This window comes from Hipposideros armiger, unplaced genomic scaffold (assembly GCF_001890085.2).
Source record: "Hipposideros armiger isolate ML-2016 unplaced genomic scaffold, ASM189008v1 scaffold_724, whole genome shotgun sequence".
Classification (NCBI taxonomy): Eukaryota; Metazoa; Chordata; class Mammalia; order Chiroptera; family Hipposideridae; genus Hipposideros; species Hipposideros armiger.
Window position 1 is genome coordinate 880,843 of NW_017732074.1, and position 23,933 is coordinate 904,775.

Sequence of the window (23,933 nt, forward strand, 5' to 3'; positions counted from 1 at the left end):
TTAGATTTCCACTTTAATTTGACCTTGGCCTTTTTTAAAAATTAAACTTTATTGGGGTGATAATTGTTAGTAAAGTTACATAGGTTTCAGGTGTACATCTGAATTATGTAATACATCATCTATGTATCACATTGTGTGTTAACCACCTAGAGTTGGTTCTCCTTCCATCACCATATATTTGACCCCCTTTACCCTCATCTACCACCTCTCTCCCCCTTTACCCCCTGGTAACCACTAAACTATTGTCTGTGCCTATGAGTTTTTGTTTCTTCCTTTGTTTGTCTCGTTCCTTTGTTATTTTCAGTTTTATATTCCACACATCAGTGAATTCATGTGGTTCTTGACTTTTTCTGTCTGACTTATTTCACTTAGCATAATAATCTCAAGATCCATCTATGTTGTCTCAAATGGCACTATTTCATCTTTTCTTATGGCAGAACAGTATTCCATTGTATATATATATATATATATATATATATATATATATATAAAATATCTTCTTTATCCAATCATCCATTGAAGGACACTTTGGTTGTTTCCATGTCTTGGCCATCGTAAATAAAGCTGCAATGAACATCGGAGCACATATATTTTTATGGATAAATATTTTCAGATTTTTTTGGGTAGATACCCAGAAGAGGGATTGCTGGGTCACATGGTAATGCTATTCTTAATTTTTGAGGAACCTCCACACTGCCTTCCATTGCGGCTGCACCAATCTGCATTACCACCAACAATGTATGAGGGTTCCTTTTTCTCCACAGCCTCTCCAACACTTGTTATTATTTGTGTTGTTGATATGTACCAAAATTAACTGAAAATGAATTAAAGAACTAAACATAAGAACTGAAACAATACACTGCATAGAAGAAAACATAGGTGCTAAACTTATGGATCTTGGGTTCAAAGAGGACTTTATGAATTTGACTTCAAAGACAAGGGAAGTAAAAGCTAAAATAAATGAATGGGACTATATCAAAATAAAAAGCTTCTGCACAGCAAAAGAAACCATCGATAAAATAAACCAACTGAATTGGAGAAGATTTTTGCAAATAAATAGCATTTTGAAGTCTCTGTCGGCTAGTAGAAGTAACAATTAATTGCCATATAATACTTAGAACTCTGTTTTCCTTTCATCCCCAAGCTCTGTTGAAATTCTTCTTACATTTCTCACTTGAAGTGGCTTCCTGATGTCAGAGGAGAACCCGTGGTGAAATTTTAAACAGAGTCAGTAATAACAAGGGTAGTTGGCGGGCGATGGAGTGAGATTAAGATCGGTGGATTTAGAGCCTTTGTGAAATCTAGTTAAGTGCCAGTGTGCTCATGTTTGACCCAATGAAAAGAGATAGTCAATTTTCAATATTTGTACATTTTTAAAAATAGCCAGTATGGTGGCTTTGTATTGGCTACAGTGAGCTACATCCCCAGAATTCCTTTGTCTATATGTTTCTAAGATGGGTTGAAAGAGGGATTCTTTTGCAATATTTCAAAGGAAGAAGTGAAGCAGCAGCCCTATTTGTAGCTGACACACGTTGCCATGTCTCTGCTGGCTTATCTCATTGGTGTGAGGCAGTGGCCAGGACTGCGACTGCCACACTGTTGGGATCCTTCTTTTGTTTCTCTGACATGAGGGCCAGGTGTGTGTTTAGCTCTGTGGTGAAGGGCCCAGGCTTCTGCAGTACATCCACACCTCAAGGGCAGAGGCAATGAGCACTGACACAGGTTTTAATCTGTCATTACAGCTTTAATTCTTGCTTGTGGGTTCCAGTTTATTTTTATTTCCCCCCTATCCCCCCCCACCATTTTACATCCATCTTTTCTTCCTGACTGCCTGTCCTGTGGACTTAAAACTATGGTATCAGATGCAAAGGCAACAGACATATAGAGACTGCTGAATCAGCTTCCATGATTATGTGAGGTCAAGTCACTGTCATTATCTCCTAGTGATTCTGCTTCTCTAATAAAAACCTGTCAGATACAGTCAGTAACTCCAATTTCTTATTTTTACTGTTCTTTCAGGCAAATTTGGAACCCAAATGACTGAAACCTGGGGGTAGGAAATCATTCGGTGGTGCCTGAGATTTTGTTTATGGGACTCACCAGTTCTTTGGAGGTGCAAATAGTCCTGTTTCTAGTTTTCTCTGTGTTCTATGTAATGGGTATTTTAGGAAACTGCCTCATTGTGCGCACAGATCTCTGACTCCCATCTACACTCCCCCATGTACTTCCTGCTGGCCAACCTCTCCTTTATTGACATATGGACTCCCTCCATTGCAGCTCCCAAGATGATTTGTGATCTTTTATTTTATTATTTATTTAAAAAAAATATTTTTATTGGGGAATTGGGGGATGGGAACAGCGCTGGGGAATTGGGGGAAGGGGACCAGACAAGTTGCTGTCGTTTTGTTCTTCAGTCTAGTTGTGGAGGACGTTGCTTCACTGACCCAAGTTGGCACCATCATTGCGCTCTTCCCAGGCGAGGCAGATCAGTTGCCGGTTTCTGGAGGGCCGCTCACTGCGGCTGCTGGCCACTCATGCTGGCTGCTGGCTACACACGGTAGCCCATGGCAACCCACTGCATCAGGGCCTGCAGCCTACCCATCACCGGCAACTCACGGCAGCCCAGCTCCAGGTTGAGCTGTTGTTCAGTATCTTAGCTGTAGAGGGCAGTGTCACTGGCCCTCATATGTGGGATTCGAACCGGGGCCCTCTGGTGTCCCAAGTCAGCTCCTAACCAACGCACCACTCAGCCTGCCCAATTTGTGATCTTTTAAAGGAGAGGAAAATAATCTCTTTCCAAGGCTGCATTGCTCAGATGTTCTTCATTCATATTATTGGAGGAACTGAGATGGTTCTGCTCATCATCATGGCCTTTGATCGTTACGTTGCTATATGTAGCCCTCTTCACTACTTATTATTACTCCAGTTACTTCAAAAGCTGCATTGCTGTACTGTCAGGAGATTTGAACAATGGGGGCCAGGTAATGGGCAAAGACAATGACCTATTTAATATTTCTGTTCCAGCTAGTGCTAATCCTTGCCTTAATTATACTGAAACCAGCAATGATTCCTCAATTAGATGAACTTTTTTTTTTCAGTGACATAGTTATAAGCACAGATTCTTGAGCCAGATTGCCTGAGTTGAAATCTCAGCTTTGCTTTTTATTAAAACACAAATTACTCAACGTCTTTATACTTAAATTCTGTCATCTGTAAGATGGAGATAAGTTGAACCGTTGAAATTTGTGATATTTGACTGTTTTTGACTTATAAAAAGGTCAGGTCCTATGGCTAAAGGTACTTCCTCATAAGATATAAGGATTGATTGAATGAATATTTGTAAAGTGCTTAAACCAATTCTTGGTCTATAGTGTTATATAAATATCTGTTCGATAACATGAAATAAAACATTAAAACCACTCCTTACTGTCTACAGATGATTTCTTTCCTTTCTAATTCCATTGATCAGACCTTGATTAATAACTTGCTCTTTTGCTAACAAGACTAGAATAGTTTAAATGATGGAATTCCTCAAATATAGACTTCAAAATGCCACAATTTACTTTCTACATGTTCTTTCTCTTATTTTCAAATTGTCTTTTTATATGATCTGCAGTGGTTCTATCAAGGTTGTTTTGGTTATCTTTGGTGCTTTCTAATGTGCTGGAAGAAGTTACCAAGCTGACTAGGTTATAAAAATTTATATAAATAAAAACTTTATTAATCAGAAAAGGTATTGAATACTCATTATGTTCTCAAGCCTATGCCAGAAAATTGTGTTGGAAAAACTGTAGAAAATTGTTAGAACTATACAACTCAGTAATTGTAAGAAGGAACAATGGGTCTCTGAGGTGAAAAATCACTGCAGGTAAGTAAGGGGTGTGGTAAGGTGGGCAGACTCAACAAAAGTGTTTGAGCAGAGGAGATTCGTGAATTTGTGAATGCTATGGATTGGGGCTAAATCCCACGCTGACCAGTCTTCTGAGGTAAGTACAGGCCCTGGGAAGGAGAGAAGCTCATGGAAATCTCTGAAGGCTAAGGACAGGTTGATACCACATGACAGGGGATGGGTACCTACTCTATTTCATTGCCTAACCAGTGTCCCCAAAGCCTGAAAAGATTTGGCCCTGCCAGCTGCATTGACTCTTCACGTTCTTCTTAGACATTTTACTTCCTGTTATTTGAATACACCAAGCTCTTGGTCTGAGACCTGTACACTGGCCCTTCTCTCCACAGGCAGAGTGACTCGTCTGGATATATTTAGGGCTGACTCCTTCTCATCATTCAGGTTTCAGCTTCAGGTTTTTTAGCTTCAAGAAAAGACTTCCTAACTAAAGAAGTTCCCTCTTGTTTTTCTGCTCCAGTCATTCTCTATCATATGCTTTGTTAATGTCTTCATAATTTTATCTCTATTTGAAAGATTGTTTTGTTAATTATTTTTTCTCTCCACAGGAGAAAAAAGACCCATAAAGCAAAAAACATGATTTTTTTTGTTTTTTTGTACTTAGAGGAATGGCTGGCCTACAGTGGGAAGTCACTAATTATTTGTTTTTGTGCAAAGAGTAATAGTAAATAAAAGCTGAGAGGGGGAAATAAACAACTCTTGCCTTCCAAATCACAAGGAATGGGAAAATCTAGTATATTCAGCGCAAATGTTAACCTTATTCAGGATGACAAACTGGTGGAGTCTAAAGTACGTTTGTAGGTTAAATATAGGTAAGCACAATGAAAAAAGTCACTGAAAATAATTTCACTTAAATGTAACTGTCAAAATTTTGTTATATTTCTTTTAGGATTTTCCTTTACACATTTAAAAATTGTACAAAATATGATCACATTGTTCTATAATTCATTCAACAATATGATATGTAAATCATGTAACAATATAATATTGATGATTTAACAATATGATATGTATGTTTTTTCATGCTGACAAATCTACCACTAGCATGCAGTTCTTGGTGGTTACGTGGTAATCTATTGTATGGATATAGTCATGTAACTTTAGTCATATCTTCATTGCTGACATTTAAGTTATTTTTATTTATTTATTTATTTTAAAAATATTTTTATTGGGGAATTGAGGGGATGGGAACAGTGCTGGGGAATTGGGGGAAGGGGAACAGACAAGTTGCTGTCGTTTTGTTCTTCAGTCTAGTTGTGGAGGATGTTGCTTCACTGGCCCAAGTTGGCACCATCATTGCGCTCTTCCCAGGTGAGGCAGATCAGTTGCCGGCTTCTGGATGGCCGCTCACTGTGGCTGCTGGCTACACACGGTAGCCCATGGCAACCCACTGCCACAGGGGCTGCAGCCTATGCCGTCACCAGCAACTCACAGCAGCCCAGCTCCAGGTTGAGCTGTTGTTCAGCATCTTAGCTGTGGAGGGCAGTGTCACTGGCCCTCATATGTGGGATCCGAACCGGGGCCCTCTGGGGTCCCAAGCCAGTTCTTAACCATTGCGCCATTCGGCCGGCCCTTAAGTTATTTTCAATTTTGAATTAAGTTAGTTATCAACAACTCTGCTATGAAAGATCTTGACATACTTCCTTATATGTCCATGGCTTTGATTACTTTTTAATGACACTTAATATAAATGAAATTGCTGTGCCCAGAACAGGATGTTCCAAGAGGAGGAAACATGATATTTTCATCCTTTCTATTTCTTATTGCTGTCTTTTCCCCTATTCTGGTTAGCTGCTTGTGTTTTTATTTTTTTAGCTGAGCCATCCTACTACCTCTTGGCTGCTTAGCGGCAGCTCAGCTCGGGGCATCGCATCGAACCACTGTTGCTCAGAGCTCAAACTCTTGAGCGAGCTCTTAACCAACTGAGCCACTTGACCAGCCCAATTCCCCTATTCTGTATTTCCTGTTGTTTGGTTTTTCATGGTAGGTAAATTCCTAAGTAATGATTTTAGTTTCTCTGTTTGCTAAACTCCCAATTTCTGTTATTTGGTTCTCAGCATCCATGAAACTAATTTTTATTTTTATTTTTTAGAAATTACATCTCTTGTATAATGGTAGCTTTGTGTCTTCCTACAAAATTTGGAGGGAATTGATCCACCATCTGAGGTGAGTAGATCCATTTTGGTCTAACTCAGGTAAGAGAGACTTCTGGCTCTCACGGCTTTTCTTTGCAAATAGGATTAATGATATTTTCATCCTTGAGTGTGACTCTTTTCTAGAGCTCAGAGAAGATTCAGCTGTGTTGTTTTTGATTCGACACAGATGAAGCAGACAGTGGAATACAGTAAGCTACAGTTCTCATGTGAAAACTTCACCATAGGAAGCTAAGGTAAGGTATAGGCAATGTTTCAGAATTGAGTGCCAATTTGTTGATGTCTGTTTCTGGTGTGCAATGAGGACAGGTTGAGAGTGGAGGAGTTATAGCAACCTGGAATAGTCTAAAAGCATGGCATAGTTGGAGACATATATAACTAAAATTAATATATTATGAGAGTTTAATTCATATAAACACAGGTGACTGCATTGATTTCTTCCTAATATCTCATGTAGAAGTGGCTCATTATGTAAATGGTGTAATTAAAAAGGGTCTGGAAAGGATAATTCTGGCAGCTAGGAACTTAGAAGAGACTCTATCTGGCAAGAATCACATAGCGGATGTCTTTGGATAGACAGAGGACAGTATGAAAGGAGTAGATAATTGCGCAGGAGTAGAAGGCAATATGACAAGAGATAGTAGAAGAGCTGGAGAGGAGGTGGTAGACACCAAAGACCCACTTTGCCTACTGTGAAATTCTGCTAAGTGCCTTGGTAGTTAAATCTACTTCCTCATGCCCTTAAAGTTATTTTTGACTTTAAGTTGTCAGTGACTTCCAGAGTACCGTAGTGAACAAAGCCTGCACTCTGAAGTCAACTTGTTTTTTAATCTAATGTTTAAAATTAATATTTTTTCTTTAATGAGAAATACATGTGCAAAATAAAAAGTTTATAAAAGTATAAAGAAGAGAGGGCCGGCCGAGTGGCGCTTTGGTTAAGAACTGGATTGGGACGCCAGAGGGCCCTGGTTCGGATTCCACATATAAGGGCCAGTGACACTGCCCTCTACAGCTAAGATGCTGAACAACAGATCGACCTGGAGCTGGGCTGCCATGGGTCTCTGGCGACGGTGTAGGCTGCAGCCCCTGCTGCAGTGGGTTGCCATGGGCTACCGTGTGTAGCCAGCAGCCAGCGTGAGCGACCAGCAGCCACAGTGAGAGGCCGTCCAGAAGCCGGTGACTGATCTGCCTCGCCTGGGAAGAGTGCAATGATGGTGCCAACTTGGGCCAGTGAAGCAACACCCTCCACAACTAAACTGAAGAACAAAACAACAGCAACTTGTCTGTTCCCCTTCCCCCCGATTCCCCAGCGCTGTTCCCCTCCCCTAATTCCCCAATAAAATCTTAAAAAAAAAAAGTATAAAGAAGAGAGAAAAATCACCCATAGCCTCCTCATAGAAAGATAGCAACTGTTAAAATTTCAACATTTTCTTCAGGTACTTTTTAAAATTCACTTGTATCTTTAATACTATTGTACGAATTTGGTTTGAAACTGACACTTAACAAAATTAGGAAATTCTTGTAATCTCTTTGAGTCCTTATTTTCTTTGTTTTTTTTAAAAATTAAAGTTTGTTGAGTGACAATGGTTAGTAAAGTTACATAGGTTTCAAGTGTACACCTCTGTACTACATCATCTATACATCACATTGTGTGTTCACCACCCAGAGTCAGTTCTCCTTCCATCACCAGATATTTGATCCCTTTTACCATCATCTACCACCCTCTCCTCCCTTACCTCTGGTGACCACTAAGCTTTTGTCTGTGTGTATGAGTTTTTGTTTCTTCATTTATCTCGTTCCTTTGTTGTTTTCAGTTTTATATCCCACATATGAGTGAAGTCATATGGTTCTCGACTTTATCTGTCAGACTTATTTCACTTAGCATAATAATCTCAAGATCCATCCATGTTGTCGCAAATGGCACTATTTCATCTTTTCCTATGGCAGAGTAGTATTCCATTGTGTATATATCTATATCTATATCTATCTATCTATCTATATAAAATCTTTATCCAATCATCCACCAAAGTACAATTTGATTGTTTCCATGCCACCATAAATAATGCTGCAATGAACATCAGAATACATATATTTTTACGGATAAATACTTTCAGATTTTTTTGGTAGATATCCAGGAGAGGGATTGCTGGGTCATATGGTAATTCTATTCTTAATTTTTTGAGGCACCTCTGCATTGCCTTCCATAGTGGCTGCACCAATCTGCATTCCCACCAACAGTGTATGAGGTTCCTTTTTCTTCAGAGCCTCTCCAACACTTATTATTTGTCTTGTTGATGATAGTTTTTTATTTTTCAATTACAGTTGACATACACTATTATGTTAGTTTCAGAAGTACCACATAGTGATTAGACATTTATATAACTTATGAAGTGATCCCCTGGATAAATTTAGTACCCATCTGACACCATCCATAGCTATTGCAATACTATTAACTATATTCCCTATGCTACTTTACACTCTTGTGACTGTTTTTATAACTGGCAATTTATATAGCTTAACTGGATTTTTATTTTAAATTCTAGTTCTTTGTTATCTTGTAGAGAAAATTTCACTTGTCTTCAAAATCAGCTCACTTTGACAGAAAGTATTTGAGATGAGATTAATTCTCAGTACGGAGTCTTAAAAAAATCAAACACTTAAGTCAGCTTTTCTTTAATCACTTCCTCACAAAGCAATAAATAAGAACATTGTTATTGAGAGTTACAGTTGACTTCAAACTCCAATGCCATGATATTTATTTGACAGATTTTTAGGCACTTTTCTATTGTCAAGTTATTAGTTCAAAAACATTTAACAAGGAGCCTAACACCATGGATTAGGTAGAGAGATTAGAGAGTAAAAAATACCAGGCTAGACTGGATACATTGAATGAATCTTGAAATCGGATGGTTGACATCGGTGATTTCTTAAGCTTTCTCTCAGATATTATAATTTATATGTTTAAAGCACATATTAAGTATACATCCCACTAGGTAGAGCACCCTGTCCAGTCTGAGTACCGATAGAAGCTAAGATGAAATGAGGGAAATTCTGTTATCAAAATAGATCTTACAATCATATATACAAATGGGGATTTGATAGCTATGTTTTATGTAAATTATCTTCACCCTTTTTTCTGTATATAATTCATATAAAGTACACTGGTAGAAACTTACATTTTGGGTTTAGATCATTCTGCAATGATATAATAGCGAATTATCCTTCTATAATGCTTGATTTCTTCTATCTTAATATTATCTTTCCTGCTCTGTTTGTCTCCTGGATAAAGGACAAAAGTGGATGCAAAAAGAATAGCTTCCATTTACCCCTCCAGTTCCACTCAACCCTTTTCCAGCTGACTTTGTGCCTTTACTAAGCTCTTTTCCAGTTATCTAATTTGAGTGTGCCATATTTCGTCCTGGCAGGATCCTGGTTGACAAAGTATACAAAAATAAAAGCCAAAAATCTTTGTTTTCTCACCTAACAATACAGTGCCTGAAGTAGTTATTGAAAAAAGTTTATTTCTATTTGTTCAGATACATATATACTCATATGTGTGTGTATGTACATATATATATATATGAGTATATACATATATATTTTTATGCACAGCAACATACTACTATGCCTGCTATTTTGCTACCCAGAATTTCATTCAACAGTGTGTTATGGTTGTCTTTGACTAATAGAGTTTGAATTTACTTCTCAATGGCTTCAGAGAATTTGACTGTATCATAATTTCTTTAATTCATCATCAATTGATATTTTGTTTCCATTGTTCAATTCATTTGTAAGCTCTATTCACTAAAATGAACTTTTGTATGGCTAAAACTTTGTGAACATCCATAATTACTCAAAATATGATTGTATAAAAATGAAGTCTTGTGTACATTCTTCAATTATTTAAACTATATTAAAAATTAAGCACATTGGTATTTTGGGAGCTGATCAAGATGATTATGGTTAATTTTTTGAATTAATACTTACCAATTTTCAGGTACTAATTCTAATGGGTAGCTACCAAGATTTATGAAATTTCTCACAAAAGAGCATAAAGCTTTTAAACGCAAATATTCCACTCTTGTTTCCCTCTTCCTCTCTGGTGTCTTATTATTAGTTTTTAGATCCTTTGGTTGCTCTGGTCATACCAGATAGTTCTCTAGGGGCAAAGTCCCCTGATCCATAAGCTCGTTGTAAACTATCATGCTTTTGCAGTTTCACTTGGTCACTGTCCTCTTGACTGTAATCAGCTTCATTTCTTCTTATGGCAGGATTTTATATGACACTTTGTGTTGGAGAACACAGGAACATCTTAGACTCCTGGAAGATGCTGTTCTCTTTATACAGGTAAAATGAAAACATGGAAATAAATTTAACAATGCAAAGAGTGGCTTTAGTTCAGACATAATTTTGTCTTTGGAATTGCTATGCATATGAGCCATATTTTCCAGTGCTTGAGTGTTATCCTAAAGCAAAGTAGATATTGTCTAGGATAAGGAATTGAATATTACAGAAGAATAATTGTGAAAAAAAGGCTATTGGCATAATGGGAAAGGTTAACTGACATGGCTTTTAATTGGACTCACATTATTCCTAAGGTAATGTCAAAGACATTAGAAAAAGTCAAATAGTATTGTGATATTTTGTATTCAAAATAGGGCACAATAAATCACGCTGTTCCTGATGCTGATTAAATGAATGATTCCCACCCTCTGCCACTTGATAAACAGGCAAGAAAAATGATTAACGCATGAAAAAAAATATATAAAATAGGTGTATTTGTATTTTTCTTTCTGTTAGTTTTTCAAAAGAAAAGGGTATAAAGTGATCATTTTCTGTGAAAAGGGAAGCAAATTTTATTAAAAACGTATCAAATTTACAAGAGGGAAAAGGTACTCATACATATCTCAACAGAAATAAAAGACATGGAGACCAAAAAATCCAAATCTGAATAAATAATTTCCAATGTAATGTCACTTTAAAATATGATATGAAAAATTAAAAACAACAACAAGCCACAAACTACCAGGAGATTGATCTAGTTTTCTTGGTCTCTTATGTGGTTTAGAATAGGAGTGTTTTGTATTAATTTTATCTCTAAATCATAAGTAGAATGAAGAAAGGTTGACAAATGAGAATTTTTTTGGATGGAAGGGGGTTAGTGAGAGGAAGATCCTAATAGGTAATGTAAAAGGTATTGAGTTTGCTGAATTTTACAAACAGAAGACTAAGGAGTGACTTAGTTTTTTGCATTCATGTACACAAAGTTTGTTGTTGTTTTTTTAAAGGATTTTATTGGGGAATTGGGGGAGGAAGCAGCATTGACAAATTGGGGAAGGGATACAGACAAGTTGCTGTCCTTTTGTTCTTCAGTTCAGTTGTGGAGGACGTTGCTTCACTGGCCAATGTTGGTATTTTGATAATTGCGCTCTTCCTGGGTGAAGCAGTTGGTCGCTGGCCGCCCACGCTGATTGCCAGCCACTCACAGTAGCTTATGGCAGCCCACTGCAGCCCCACTGTAGCTTACGCCGTCGCCATAGACTCACGGCAGCCCAGTCCCAGGTAGAGCTCTTGTTCATCATCTTAGCTGTAGAGGGCGCAGTGTCACTGGCCCTTGTGGGATCCGAACTGGGGCCCTGCTGCTCAGAGCTCTAAGTCCTAAGCCAACTCCCAACCAATGAGCCACTAGGCTGGCCCCACAAGAGGGTTTTTGAAAAGGACACAGAATTATTTATTTTTCCCACAGTTAGAAAAAATAGAGGTCTTAAATTAGAGAGGGCAGGATATTACCTGGGTATAAGGAAGGTTGTGACAATTTTTTTAAATTAAAGATCATTGGGGTGACAATTGTTAGCAAAGTTACATAGATTTTGGGTGTACAATTCTGTAATACATCATCTATATATCACATTGTGTGTTCACTACCCAGAGTCAGTTCTGTTTCATCGGTTTTGTGACAATTTGGAAGATAAAATGCAGAGATTTTGAGCTGAGAGAGATTTTAAACCCACAATATTTTTAAATTGAGTAGGACATTTACTGGGACAATAATTTAGATTAGTGCCTTGTTCAAACCTAACAGCTGTCTGTAGATCCCTTTCAACTTGATGACTATTATTTGACTGAGGTTACCAATATCTTCTTCATCTATTGTATAAAGGATTAAATGTCTGGGAACCTGTTTTGGGAAATAATCAATTCTATATGGATCAAGAGAAAAAATTAATCAAACAGAAAGCAAAGAATTAGACTTGCTTTTGCATAATGGATATTTAATTAGTTAAAAAATTATGAATACAGATGAATGTTTACAAAAAGTTATTTCAAAGCATAGCCAATCTATAAGAGAAGATGATTTCAGAACACCATTATTCAGGAGTTTTCCCATACGGGCAGATGATTCTTGGGTGAATAAACATCATATCCTTGTGTCTCCACCTAGAAACCTCTCTATGACTTTTGCTCTGGACTGAGATTTGATGCCGACTCTGTCTCAAGTGACTTTAAAACTGTGGTGACCCAAACTTTGCAAGTTTCTGTATTCCCTGATATTTGAATGGGTATATTCTCATGCATTTAGTATATGTATTGGATTTTTGCAAAAGTAATGATGTATTTTTTTCTATGTTTTTTGTTGCAAAAATGTGTCATAACTTTTCCGACAACCCAATAGGTTTTATATTTCTATCTCATTCTGATTTAAATTCACTTTTCCTAAAATTCCCGGATTTTACCTAGTTGGTAGGGATTGGAGAGTCAAAAGGCAAATAAATTCACAGCTATATGTGCATGCCTGATAAAGGCTTATTGCGAAAGTCTCCCAAGAGTGTTGGTACTTAAAAGATACCTGAAGATATAAAACTATAATTTGTTTATAATTATAGAATTTCTGAAGTGTACAATGGAAACCATGTGTCATAAACCTGCCTTTTATTTAATCTAAGGTAAGCTTTATTCTTTCTTTGTTTGTCATTATACACATACTTTCCTAATTTCTTCATTATTTTCAGATTTTCCTTTTAATCTCATTTATTTCTTTTTCTGTATTGCTTTTTAATTTTTATAATCCTCTATTTTCTATTTTTCTCTGTTGCTTAGGAATGGTGCGATTTCTTTACTCATCTTCCTTAATTATATAACTAGGCATATTCTCATGTATTTTTAATTATTCAAATACATCCTCTTCTGTCTTTTAGCATATATTTATTTCATGAAATATTTACATATCCTTATTATGTATGTGGTGTGATTCTAAGTTTTGGGATACACTGGATAACAAGTCAGATATAATCCTTAACTTTATGGGTATTGCCGTCACATGGAGAGACAGAACAAACAAAAAGTCAATGAATTACATTTGTAGTAAGTACTACCAAAAATAGTGTTTTTTGAGAGCAACTGTATATAATCTACACAGGATGGTTTTTATTTTGATCACTTAAAGACTATGAATGTTATAATCTATTATTATGTAGAAGGAGATAATCATATTATTGAAATTTCTTTTAGATATAGAATTTTGATGCTCTCTGCTTACCAATATCATTTTCTTTTCTTTTTTATTCATTTATCTCATGCGTTGAGTACTGTTATGGACAAGTGAAAGAAAGGGAAGTAAAATGAATATTTATCAAATATGTACATATTAATCCATACACACTAAATACACGACTACGAAACTTTAATTTTTTTATCCCTATCACCTACTCTGCAAACTTAGTAATATTAATTGCAATTTTATAGATAAACTGAGGTTCAAGAAGTCAGTCATTTGCCCAATGTCATCTTGTTAGTGGCTGAATCACAGTGTAGATCTTGGTTTTCTGAATCCAAAGACCATATTCTTTCCACTGTGCTATGTTGCTTCTCTAAATAAAACAAAAATTACAAGTTAATGTGATAAGTACTTCCACAGAGGTTTGAACAAAATGTTTTTCACTACACCATGATGCCCTAGTTTTAAGATTCTCAGATCATGTGTCAGGGCAGTGTTTCTCAAATTATCTTTGGTGGAAACCAATTTTCCCCCCCCCCAATCCTTCATGGACTGATACTCCAGTAAATGCAAAATCATTACTTGGATTTTGCTGTGATGTAAATTTTTAGAAGTTTCTAAACACTCTCGATTTCTGCACTGAACATGATTCAAACTGGTAACAGAAAATTCATGGACCTATACCTCTGTCCGGGCCACTTTTTCATTATTTCAAGAAATCCAAATATGAATAAGCCTGCCTTCAAGAAGCTTACAGTCTGGTTGGTGAGTTAAAACTCTACTAGTAGACACAGACAACAGTTTAGTGAAGGGGTCGGCAAACTGCGGCTCATGAGTCACATGCGGCTCTTTGGGTACGTTCAGTCTCAAAAGTTTCCTACTCCTGGAAGAGCCAATCCTGTCCCTCACAACAATTTAAAAATCATTCGAAAGCAATAAATATATTTTTACAAATAAGAAAAATTTAAAACAATATTATAAATGAAACTATGATGGTTTTATTTTCATTTTCAGTTTTGCTTCAGAGCCACATGTACGTACCCAGAGAGCCTCATGTGGCTTGTGAGCCACAGTTTGCCGACCCCTGGCGGCTCTTCTGACTCAAAAGTTTGTTTGCCAACCCCTGGTTTTGTGGTTACCAGAGGGCAACAGGGTGGAGGATGTTATAAGAGGGTAAAGGGGGTTAAATATATGATGATGGAAGGGGAGCTGACTCTGGGTGATGAACAGACAATGTGATATATAGATGATGTATTATAGAAATGTACACTTGAAACCTATACAGTTTTACTAACCCATGTCACCTCAATAAATTTAATAAAGATAAAAAACCTGAGGGGCCGGCCTAGTGGCTCGCTGGTTAGGAGTTGGCTTGAGAGCGCAAGCTCTGAGCAGCAGGGCTGCCAGTTTGGATCCCACATGGGCCAGTGACGGTGGACCCTCTACAGCTAGATGGTGAACAACAGCTTGACCCGGAGCTGGGCTGCCGTGAGTGGCCGGCGACAGTGTAGGTAGCAGTGGGTCTGCAGTGGGCTTCCATGAGCTGCTGTCTAATGGCCAGCGACAAGTTGCCTCACCTGGGAAGATCGCAATGATAATACCAACATCCGCCAGTGAAGCGACGTCCTCCACAACTAGACTAAAGAACAAGAGGAAAGCAACTTGTCTGTTTCCTTCCCCTGATTCCCTAACAAAATCTTTAAAAAAACCCCAAAACACCAAAAGTTGAAAAAAAAACTTTACTCAGTTTACAAAAATGCAAGAGATAGTAAAATAAATGCTGGTAATATAAGACAAGACCTCACATATAAGGTTAAAAGAGAATGAAACTTGAAGATAAACATGTTCCAGAGGAAGGGAGTCAGGAGGAAGGGTCTGTTTGCTAGAATACAGCCTGTGGTCTTGCAAGTGGATGGAATAGTTGAGAAGTGGTCAAGAATTTTATGTGACTGGAGCCAGACTATATTAGTCTTGAACCAAAAATCAGAAGAATTTGGCGTTGAATTCCTATTACCCATGTTGACCTATCCTGTATCTCATGATCAACATCATGGTATCTACCTTGAGAGGAAGTAAATGGGTATTAAATGCAGAGAAAACCTGGTGGTTATACCAGTAATAAATATAATAGTAATAAAGCAGGACTTCATAGATGTGGTAAACATTCATGCAATATTTAAGGTGAATACGTTGTCAGAGGTGGGGACTGGGAAGTGGGAGAAGAAAAGTCTCTCTCTCTCTGTCAGATGAAGGTTATAGGCTTGTAAGGATTGCAGTAGTGATTAGCTCTATGACTGAGACCAGATATTAGTTTTGAAGCAAAAAATCAAAAGGTTTCAAGCTGAGGTCCTGTTATTCATGTTGACATCTTGTATCTCATGACTAATATGAATCAACTCTGGGAAGAAACAGACGATATTGAATGCAGAGACAACTTTGCGGTAGAGAACAACTCCATATGAAAGCTACCAATTTCTCAGTCACAACATTTCAGAGTCCCTGAACATATCAGGTCAGTTTAGAGAAAGAATTTAATAGCTTTGATCTCTCTCCTAATTTATTACATAATTATCATAATTTACATTTTTAGGTTGCAATGTTGACAAAGGCAATGGATGGAGTGAATCACTCTGCAGTGTCAGAGTTTGTGTTCCTGGGACTCACTGATTCCTGGGAGATCCAACTTCTCCTCTTTGTGATCTCCTCTACATTTTATGTGGCAAGCATGATGGGAAACTCCCTCATTATGCTCACCGTGATTTATGACCCTCACTTACACTCCCCCATGTACTTTCTATTGGCCAACCTCTCCTTCATTGACCTCGGAGTTTCTTCTGTCACTTCCCCCAAGATGATTTATGACCTTTTTAGAAAGCGTAAAGTCACCTCCTTTAATGGCTGCATCACTCAAATCTTCTTCATTCATGTCATTGGTGGTGTGGAGATGGTGCTGCTCATCGCCATGGCCTTTGACAGATACGTTGCCATATGTAAGCCTCTCCACTACCTGACCATCATGAGCCCAAGAATGTGCATCTTCTTTTTAGTGGCTGCCTGGATGACTGGCCTCATTCACTCCACAATTCAACTCGCTTTTGTGGTAAACTTACCTTTTTGTGGTCCTAATGTGTTGGACAGCTTTTACTGTGACCTCCCTCAGTTCATCAAACTTGCTTGCACAGACACCCACCAACTAGAGTTTATGGTCAAAGCGAACAGTGGATTCATCTCTGTTGGCTCCTTCTTCATACTGATTATTTCCTATATCATCATCATTCTCACGGTTCAGAAACACTCTTCAGATGGTTCATCCAAGGCTCTGTCCACATTGTCAGCTCACATCACTGTGGTAGTTCTGTTCTTTGGTCCTTTAATATTTTTCTATACGTGGCCATCTCCCTCCACACACTTGGATAAGTTTCTGGCCATCTTGGATGCAGTTTTCACTCCTTTCCTGAATCCTATCATTTATACATTCAGAAATCAAGAAATGAAGGTGGCAATGAGGAGAGTATATGGACAGCTAGTGAATTACAGGAAGATCTCTTAAGTGATGCCTGTATTGTGAAGAGCCCTCATTAATTAATGATGCTCATTATTGATGGTCAAACTCAGAGAGAAGCTCTTGTTTGTATTACCTTGATTTGCTTATACACGCTGATACTGTATCCATTTTGTCTCTCACTCCGGAGGGTGGGACATTCAATTTTGAAATGAGAGAACTACATATAAAGCATTTGTAAAATGAAGATTATGATAATCTTGAGCCTAAATTCCTAAGGAATAATATTTATGTGAAGTGATTTTTAAGTACACATGAGAAAGCTGACTGCTTTAAGGGCATCAGAACACTGATCAGTGTCTTCTAATCCATCCTAATTCAGTATGACTTAATCTTAGATTGGCTATACCTGCAAACATCTAATTTTCAAATACGGTCACATTCATAAGTATTGGGCGTTAAGATTTCAACATATTTATTTTGTGGGCACATATCAACCCATAACAGTAGTGTAGAGAACATGGGTGGGTGTATATAGCTCCCTATTAATCAGAGTGAAAATATATTTAAAATAAACAGTAGTAGATACTTCAATCTTTCATAGGCAATTAACTATATTTTTAAAATAATGGAGAATTTAAAGTCAGCATAAGATACAAAAAGTTATTTTTGTAAGCTAAAAAAATCTCTGCTAACTCAGAAGATTACACAGAAGGTAAAGAATAACATTTACTGCCTTTAGTCAAGAGTAGAATAAATACATCAAGATAAATTTGTCATGTCATTCTAACAGAGAGGAATCCAAGTGCAGTCTTTTTTAAAATTAAATTTATTGCGGTGACAATGATTAATAAAACTACATAGACTGGATATATTGAATGAATCTTGAAATTGGATGGTTGACATAGGTGATTTCTTAAGCTTTCTCTCAGATATTATAATTTATATGTTTAAAGCACATATTAAGTATACATGATATTAGGCAGATGTTGGATATAGGGTTGCTGGAAGAAGCAGATGCTATTTTTTTAATGATTTTAGAAACTTAATATTGTTTTTTTTTAAATTAAATTTATTGGGGTGGCAATGGTTAGTCCAGTGGTGCAATCAGTTAGCATGTGGCACTTATACAGCAGATGCTAATTTCAATAAACAATAATAATAACATGTAAAAATATTCATGACCAATATGAACAAGACCCTTTGGAACTGATCAATTCAGCTGAGTTTAAAAGGAGAATGATTATTCTTCAAATTCAAATTTGAGGCTGGAACGTTAGGTGCAATGCATATATAGGATAATGATAATGAGATGGAAATCATGAAGGGAAACAAAATCGGGAAGATAAATTCAGGAGGGAAAATGTGACAAATAGAAGTTCCAGAAAGATAAAAAGGAAGTGGTTTAATTTAAATGGAGAGAGGAGGTGAGAAAAAGGGGGAGAAAGTATTTTGAAGATCTCAGTTTATTTGGTGTAGGGGAAAGCAGGAAGGAGGTAAAATGTTGGTAGGGAACATGGTTGGCATCTTATTTTAAAATAGAGTGGAGAACCATAAAAAATACAGAAAGTATAGCAAGACTTCCATGTTAATAAGCAGGGGGGTGGGGCGGTGATGAAATGAACACTATCTAAATCAAGCTACCAAAAATTAAACATGAAAACAGTTCATCTCTTTTTGCTGATGACAATATTGTAAACCTAGAAAACCCAAGACATTTCAGCACAAAACTATTACACCCGAAGACAGAATGTAGTAAAGTGACTACATATAACAGACAAAAAGAAATGTTTTTCCCATTCTAGGAAGAAGAATCTAGAAATGAAGATGAGAAAAGGTATTCTTTTCATAATGCCAAAAAATGTTATAAAATGTATGGAGTAATTTAAACAAAGACACATAGAACATATGTGAAAAAAAGGGCAAAATCTTATTAACGTCCATGAAACAAGGTTTGAACAATGGATGGATGTACTATGTTCTTGAATGGGGGGACACATCATGACAATGCTACTTCATTCAAAGTTAGTGTATAAATTGAACACAATTTAAGTTATAAGTCCAGTGGAATTTATTTTGGAGGAATGGATAAAATGATCTTAAAGTTTATATGGAATAATATATGCTCAAGAAGAGCCAAGGAAGTATGAAAAATAAGAACAGTGAAAGAGGGACTTGCTTTGTCAGATATAGTGACACAGTATAAAGCCATTTTTGTCAAATTCTGTGATATTTGTACAGAACTAGACAAATATATCAGTGGAAACAGAATAAAGAATTCAGAAATAGATCCCATAATATCTGAGAATTTAGCATAATGCAAAAATGATAGTTAAATTTAGCAGGGCAAGAGTGGGCCATTTAACACATAGTGCCATTACAATTCTGTTCACCTGGAAGAAATTAAAAGTGGACTTATTTTAAAAATATACAAAAATAATACAGCACAGTTCTAAATAAAATGCAAATAAAATACTGGAAGAAAATCTAAGGGTGTATATATGTGATCCAGGGGTAAGGGTGATCTTTACTAAGACTAAACTGAGTAGCTGTAAAATAAGTAACAGCTGTATTTACTCATATACACTTAAAGACTTGAGTATAGCAAAAGGAACCACAAACAAAATTAATAGATAATTGATTTAGAGAAAATATATAACAAATGACAGAAGCTTTATATCTATAATATGAAAAGAACTCTTACAAATTGGTAAGAAAAAGCACAGTAGGAGATAAGAAAAGACATGAACAGGCAATAAACAGAGGAGCAAATCCAAACTGCAAAAAAAAAAATACATGTTCAAAATTAATAGTTGTCAGGGAGATGAAAATTAGAGCAACAATGAACTATCACTTTACACTCAAGATACTCACAACAATTTAAAAAAGTGTTAACATTCATTCTTGTGGAAATAAGTGTTCTTACAGCCTTTTGAGAAGTCAGTTAGGCAGAACTACTAAAACTAAAACTAAATGTACTTTGACCCAGTGATCCCACTCCTGGGAATCTATGACACAGAAAGAAAAGTATTCATACATAAGGAGGTATGTATAAGGATATTTATTTGCAGCACTGTCTGTAAGGTCCCAAAAATGAGAAACAAGGCAAATGCTTAATAATAGGGAAATTAGTAAGTAAATTATGGTCTACTGACACTGAATATGAGGCAGTCATAAAAAAGAAGAAAATAGAGCACATCCCCGACAGTTCTCTGTGCCTTTTTTCACATATTGCCATTCTGTGGCATATTCGAATATAGAAATTAGGAAGCATAAGTCTGTCTATTTCCTGATGTACTCTTCCTGAGATTTTTGGATGCCTTTGCCTACATTTTCTTTTCTTCATTATACACTAACAACCAAGCTAAATTTGAGGCCCATGATTAAATGATACCAAAGATCTAGACATGGAAAAATATCTGGAGCTGGCTCTCTGGGATTCTTGTACTACACAAACTCGAAGTAACTGTATACAATGACAAGGTGATCTTTAGTTTTCGACATTTGTGTAACTCCATAGCCAGGACTTCCCTTTCAACTTAAAAAGTGTTTCCTCTCTTATGCTTTTCAGGTAACTTCAGAGTCAGCCTAGCACACGAAATTGATGGATGGCGGAAATGACTCCGTGGTGTCTGATGTTTGTTGCTGGCACTCACCAATTCCTGGGAGATTCAGATTCTTCTTTTCCTGTCTTTCACAATGTTTTACATAGCAAGTGTGCTAGGAAACCTTGTCATTGTGCTCACAACCATCACTTACATTCCCCCATGTACTTTTTGCTGGCAAATCTCTCTCTCATTGACACAGGTGCTCCCAACATTTCAACCCCAAAGATGGTTTATGACCTTTTCAGAAAACAGAAAGTCATCTCCTTGAAAGGGTGCATAACTCAGATGTTCTTTATTCACACTGTTGGTGGTACAGAGATGGTGCTGCTTATAGCCATGGCCTATGACCAATACATTGCTATCTGTAAGCCCCTCCACTACCTGACCATCAAGAGCCTAAGAGTGTGCATTTCTCTTTTGGCAGTTGCTTGGACCATTGGACTCATTCACTCTGTGGCCCAACTGGCTTTTGTTGTAAACTTACCCTTTTGTGGTCCCAACAGAATGGATAGCTTTTACTGTGATTTTCCTCGGTTCATCAAACTTGCATGTACAGACACATACAGATTGGAGTTTCTGGTCACTGCCAACAGTGGTTTCATCTCCATGGGCACCTTCTTTATCTTGATTGTATCTTACATCTTCATCCTGGTCAGGCTTCGGAAACACTCTTCAGGTGGTTCATCCAAAGCCCTCTCCACTCACTCAGCTCACATCACTGTGGTGGTCTTTTTCTTTGGTCCTTGCGTTATTGTCTATGTGTGGCCATTCCCTACCTTACCCATAGATCAATTTTTAGGCATCTTTGATGCCCTTATCACTCCTTTTTTGAATCTTATTATCTATACATTTAGAAATGAGGAGATGAAGGTGGCAATGAAGAGACTATTTCTTAAGGTTTTAAGTTTCAGGAAGCATTCCTTCATGCAGAATCCAAGAAATTCAGATTCATCTTGATTATTCTTGGAAATTAATTTCATTAGTCAAATGTTTCACACATCTTTCACTATGAAATATGAAATTTCCACTATGAAATTTGTCCTCAAGGACTCTGTTTTGATCTGGTCACTTTTTCATGGGGACCCTTGCTTTATGGATCCTGAAAATATTAAGCAGGAATAAATTCAGCCTTGCAATCTAGAGTCCTTCTTGTTTGTGACTGAAAACTTTGGTGAAGGCAGAAATCTCATATACTGGGCACATTTTCCATTAATGCAAAATGTTATATAATCTTCTCTTTAGTAGTGCTTCTCAAAGACCTATCGCTTCCAATCTACATATGCACGGACATTCCTGCCCTCTGAGTTTCTCAGTGTCTATATACCTGGAGGAATAAACACAATGAAGACAACTGCCTACGTAGTTTTAAGAATTTGAGGCTTCCACCATCTGGTTTTGCCTATTCACACTCATTTAGTTAGTGCTAAGGTGTTTAGATTTAGTTAGGATTGGAAAGTGAAATTTGTGATAAATCACTGAGTACCAACTCAGGAACCTTCACTATCACTAGTTAATCAAATGTTCTGAGACCAGGAGGTGTAAACTCCTACGCCACTCATGTGTATGGTAATTATGTTTTACTCTAATTATTCCTAAACAATACTCATTTTTATATGTCAAAGAAAACTATGTGACTATTAAAATATTATAAATGGGTTTAATAGTTTGAAGCTAAAGAGAGGTGGCACTGGTTTATAAATAAATGAACAAAAATGCAGAAGATTTCTATATTATGTGAACTAGGTTTATAAATAAATTTTAAAAAGCAAATAAGAAATGTAGACATTACAAAAGAAAATTTATTACAAAATTGTGTATAAATGAAGAAATATAAAGGTATAATAAGTACTATAGCTTTGTTTAATTTGTTATAAATTTGTTGTAGTTTAATGAAGTATTAAACTTTCCATGTGATAAAATATATTATGTATAATTATTTTACAAAATAAATATATTGCTCAGAAATAGTATAAATAACTATTCAAAGAGAGTCTCATTGTTCTTTCTGAGTTACCAAATGAAGGGGGCAAGGGTTGAGTGAAGGCATTATTAGTCACATGTAGGTTAGGTAACTTGTTATGAAGCTGGCCAGCCACCCAGGAGCATCCAAATGATCATCAGCAGCAATAGCTTGTTAGTCAAGGATGGGAAGAATAATGTTCAAGGCCGAAATGAATGTTCTTGACTAATCTTTATGTTCTCCCTTGCACAGATTTGCCCGTCCACCTCAGGTAAAAAAACAGACTCTTTCAAGCTTGAGGAAAGATGTGTTGTCACTGCTCTTTTGTAGTTCTTGCCTTCATGTATTAAAAATTTTGTTATCTTATTTTTTAAATTGAGATACAGTTGACATATAATATTATATTAGTTTCAGGTGTACAACATAATGATTCAATATTTGTATACATTGTGAAATGATCACCACAATAATCTTGTTAATATCCATCATTATACATAGTTACACATTTTTTCTTATGAGAACCTTTAAGATCTATTCTCTTAGCAACTTTCAAATATAAAATACAGTATTAACTATAGTCACCATGTATATGACATCCCCAGAACTTATCTATTTTATAACTGCAAGTTTGTACCACAGTTTTTAAAACCAGCATTCTTTTGGTGTATATAGAGTTAGTCATAAAATTTTACTGACAGGAAGCATGCTGTAATACATCATTGTGCCCTTTCTGCTTATTTTCTGAGAATAAAATTTTAGATATGTAATTACTGGGCAGAGTGTAATCATATTCTTAAGGCTTTTGTTTCATATTACTAATCGTCCTGGATGAAGAGGGCTTTGTTTAAAGATTTAGACAATAATCTAACTGTTTTAATTTTCATTCAAATCAGTATGTGTTCAAATTTTCCTTGATTTGTTTATAATTTCAAGCTTACTAGCTTTCTACCTCTTTACAATTTGGGCATCTGGTTTGCTAAGAGTATTCATCAAGAAAATGTGCTATATTTTGTCAAATGTTACATTTTGTGGAGAACATTTTGTTTCAGAGTTTTTTGTTTGTTTTTGGTTTTTGGATGAGCGGTTGTTTCAATCTGAAAATCAAATCTTTTATTTCTGGAAAGTCTTCTTATTGTTAGCTTTAAAGATGTGTTTTGTTCCATTGCACTTTCCTCTTTGTGAACTCAATTATGTGTATATTGAATCTTTCATATCTATATCTTTTCCTTACACCTTTCAATCTTTGAATTCATTACCATTTAATTTGGTTCTTTTTTCTTTTTTTAAAAAGATTTTCATTAAATTATAGCT

The 23,933-nt window shown here is 36.4% G+C and overlaps 1 protein-coding gene and 1 pseudogene across 1 annotated transcript; both read left to right on the forward strand.

Annotated features, from left to right (window-relative positions):
* The first annotated feature begins 5,783 nt into the window (after positions 1–5,783).
* Positions 5,784–17,102, forward strand: LOC109373433 (olfactory receptor 4F3/4F16/4F29-like). The gene is made up of 5 exons (XM_019627215.1): positions 5,784–5,887; positions 5,997–6,070; positions 6,184–6,293; positions 10,329–10,404; positions 16,143–17,102. The coding sequence occupies exon 5, from the start codon at positions 16,149–16,151 to the stop codon at positions 17,100–17,102; it is 954 nt and encodes a 317-aa protein (XP_019482760.1). The 5' UTR covers positions 5,784–5,887; positions 5,997–6,070; positions 6,184–6,293; positions 10,329–10,404; positions 16,143–16,148.
* A 3,556-nt stretch (positions 17,103–20,658) lies between these two features.
* LOC109373432 (olfactory receptor 4F3/4F16/4F29-like) lies at positions 20,659–22,432 on the forward strand (annotated as a pseudogene).
* The last annotated feature ends 1,501 nt before the right edge of the window (positions 22,433–23,933 follow it).

Excerpts from the sequence above, each read along its gene's own strand:
- LOC109373433 (XM_019627215.1), top strand. The coding sequence starts at position 16,149 with ATGTTGACAAAGGCAATGGATGGAGTGAATCACTCTGCAGTGTCAGAG.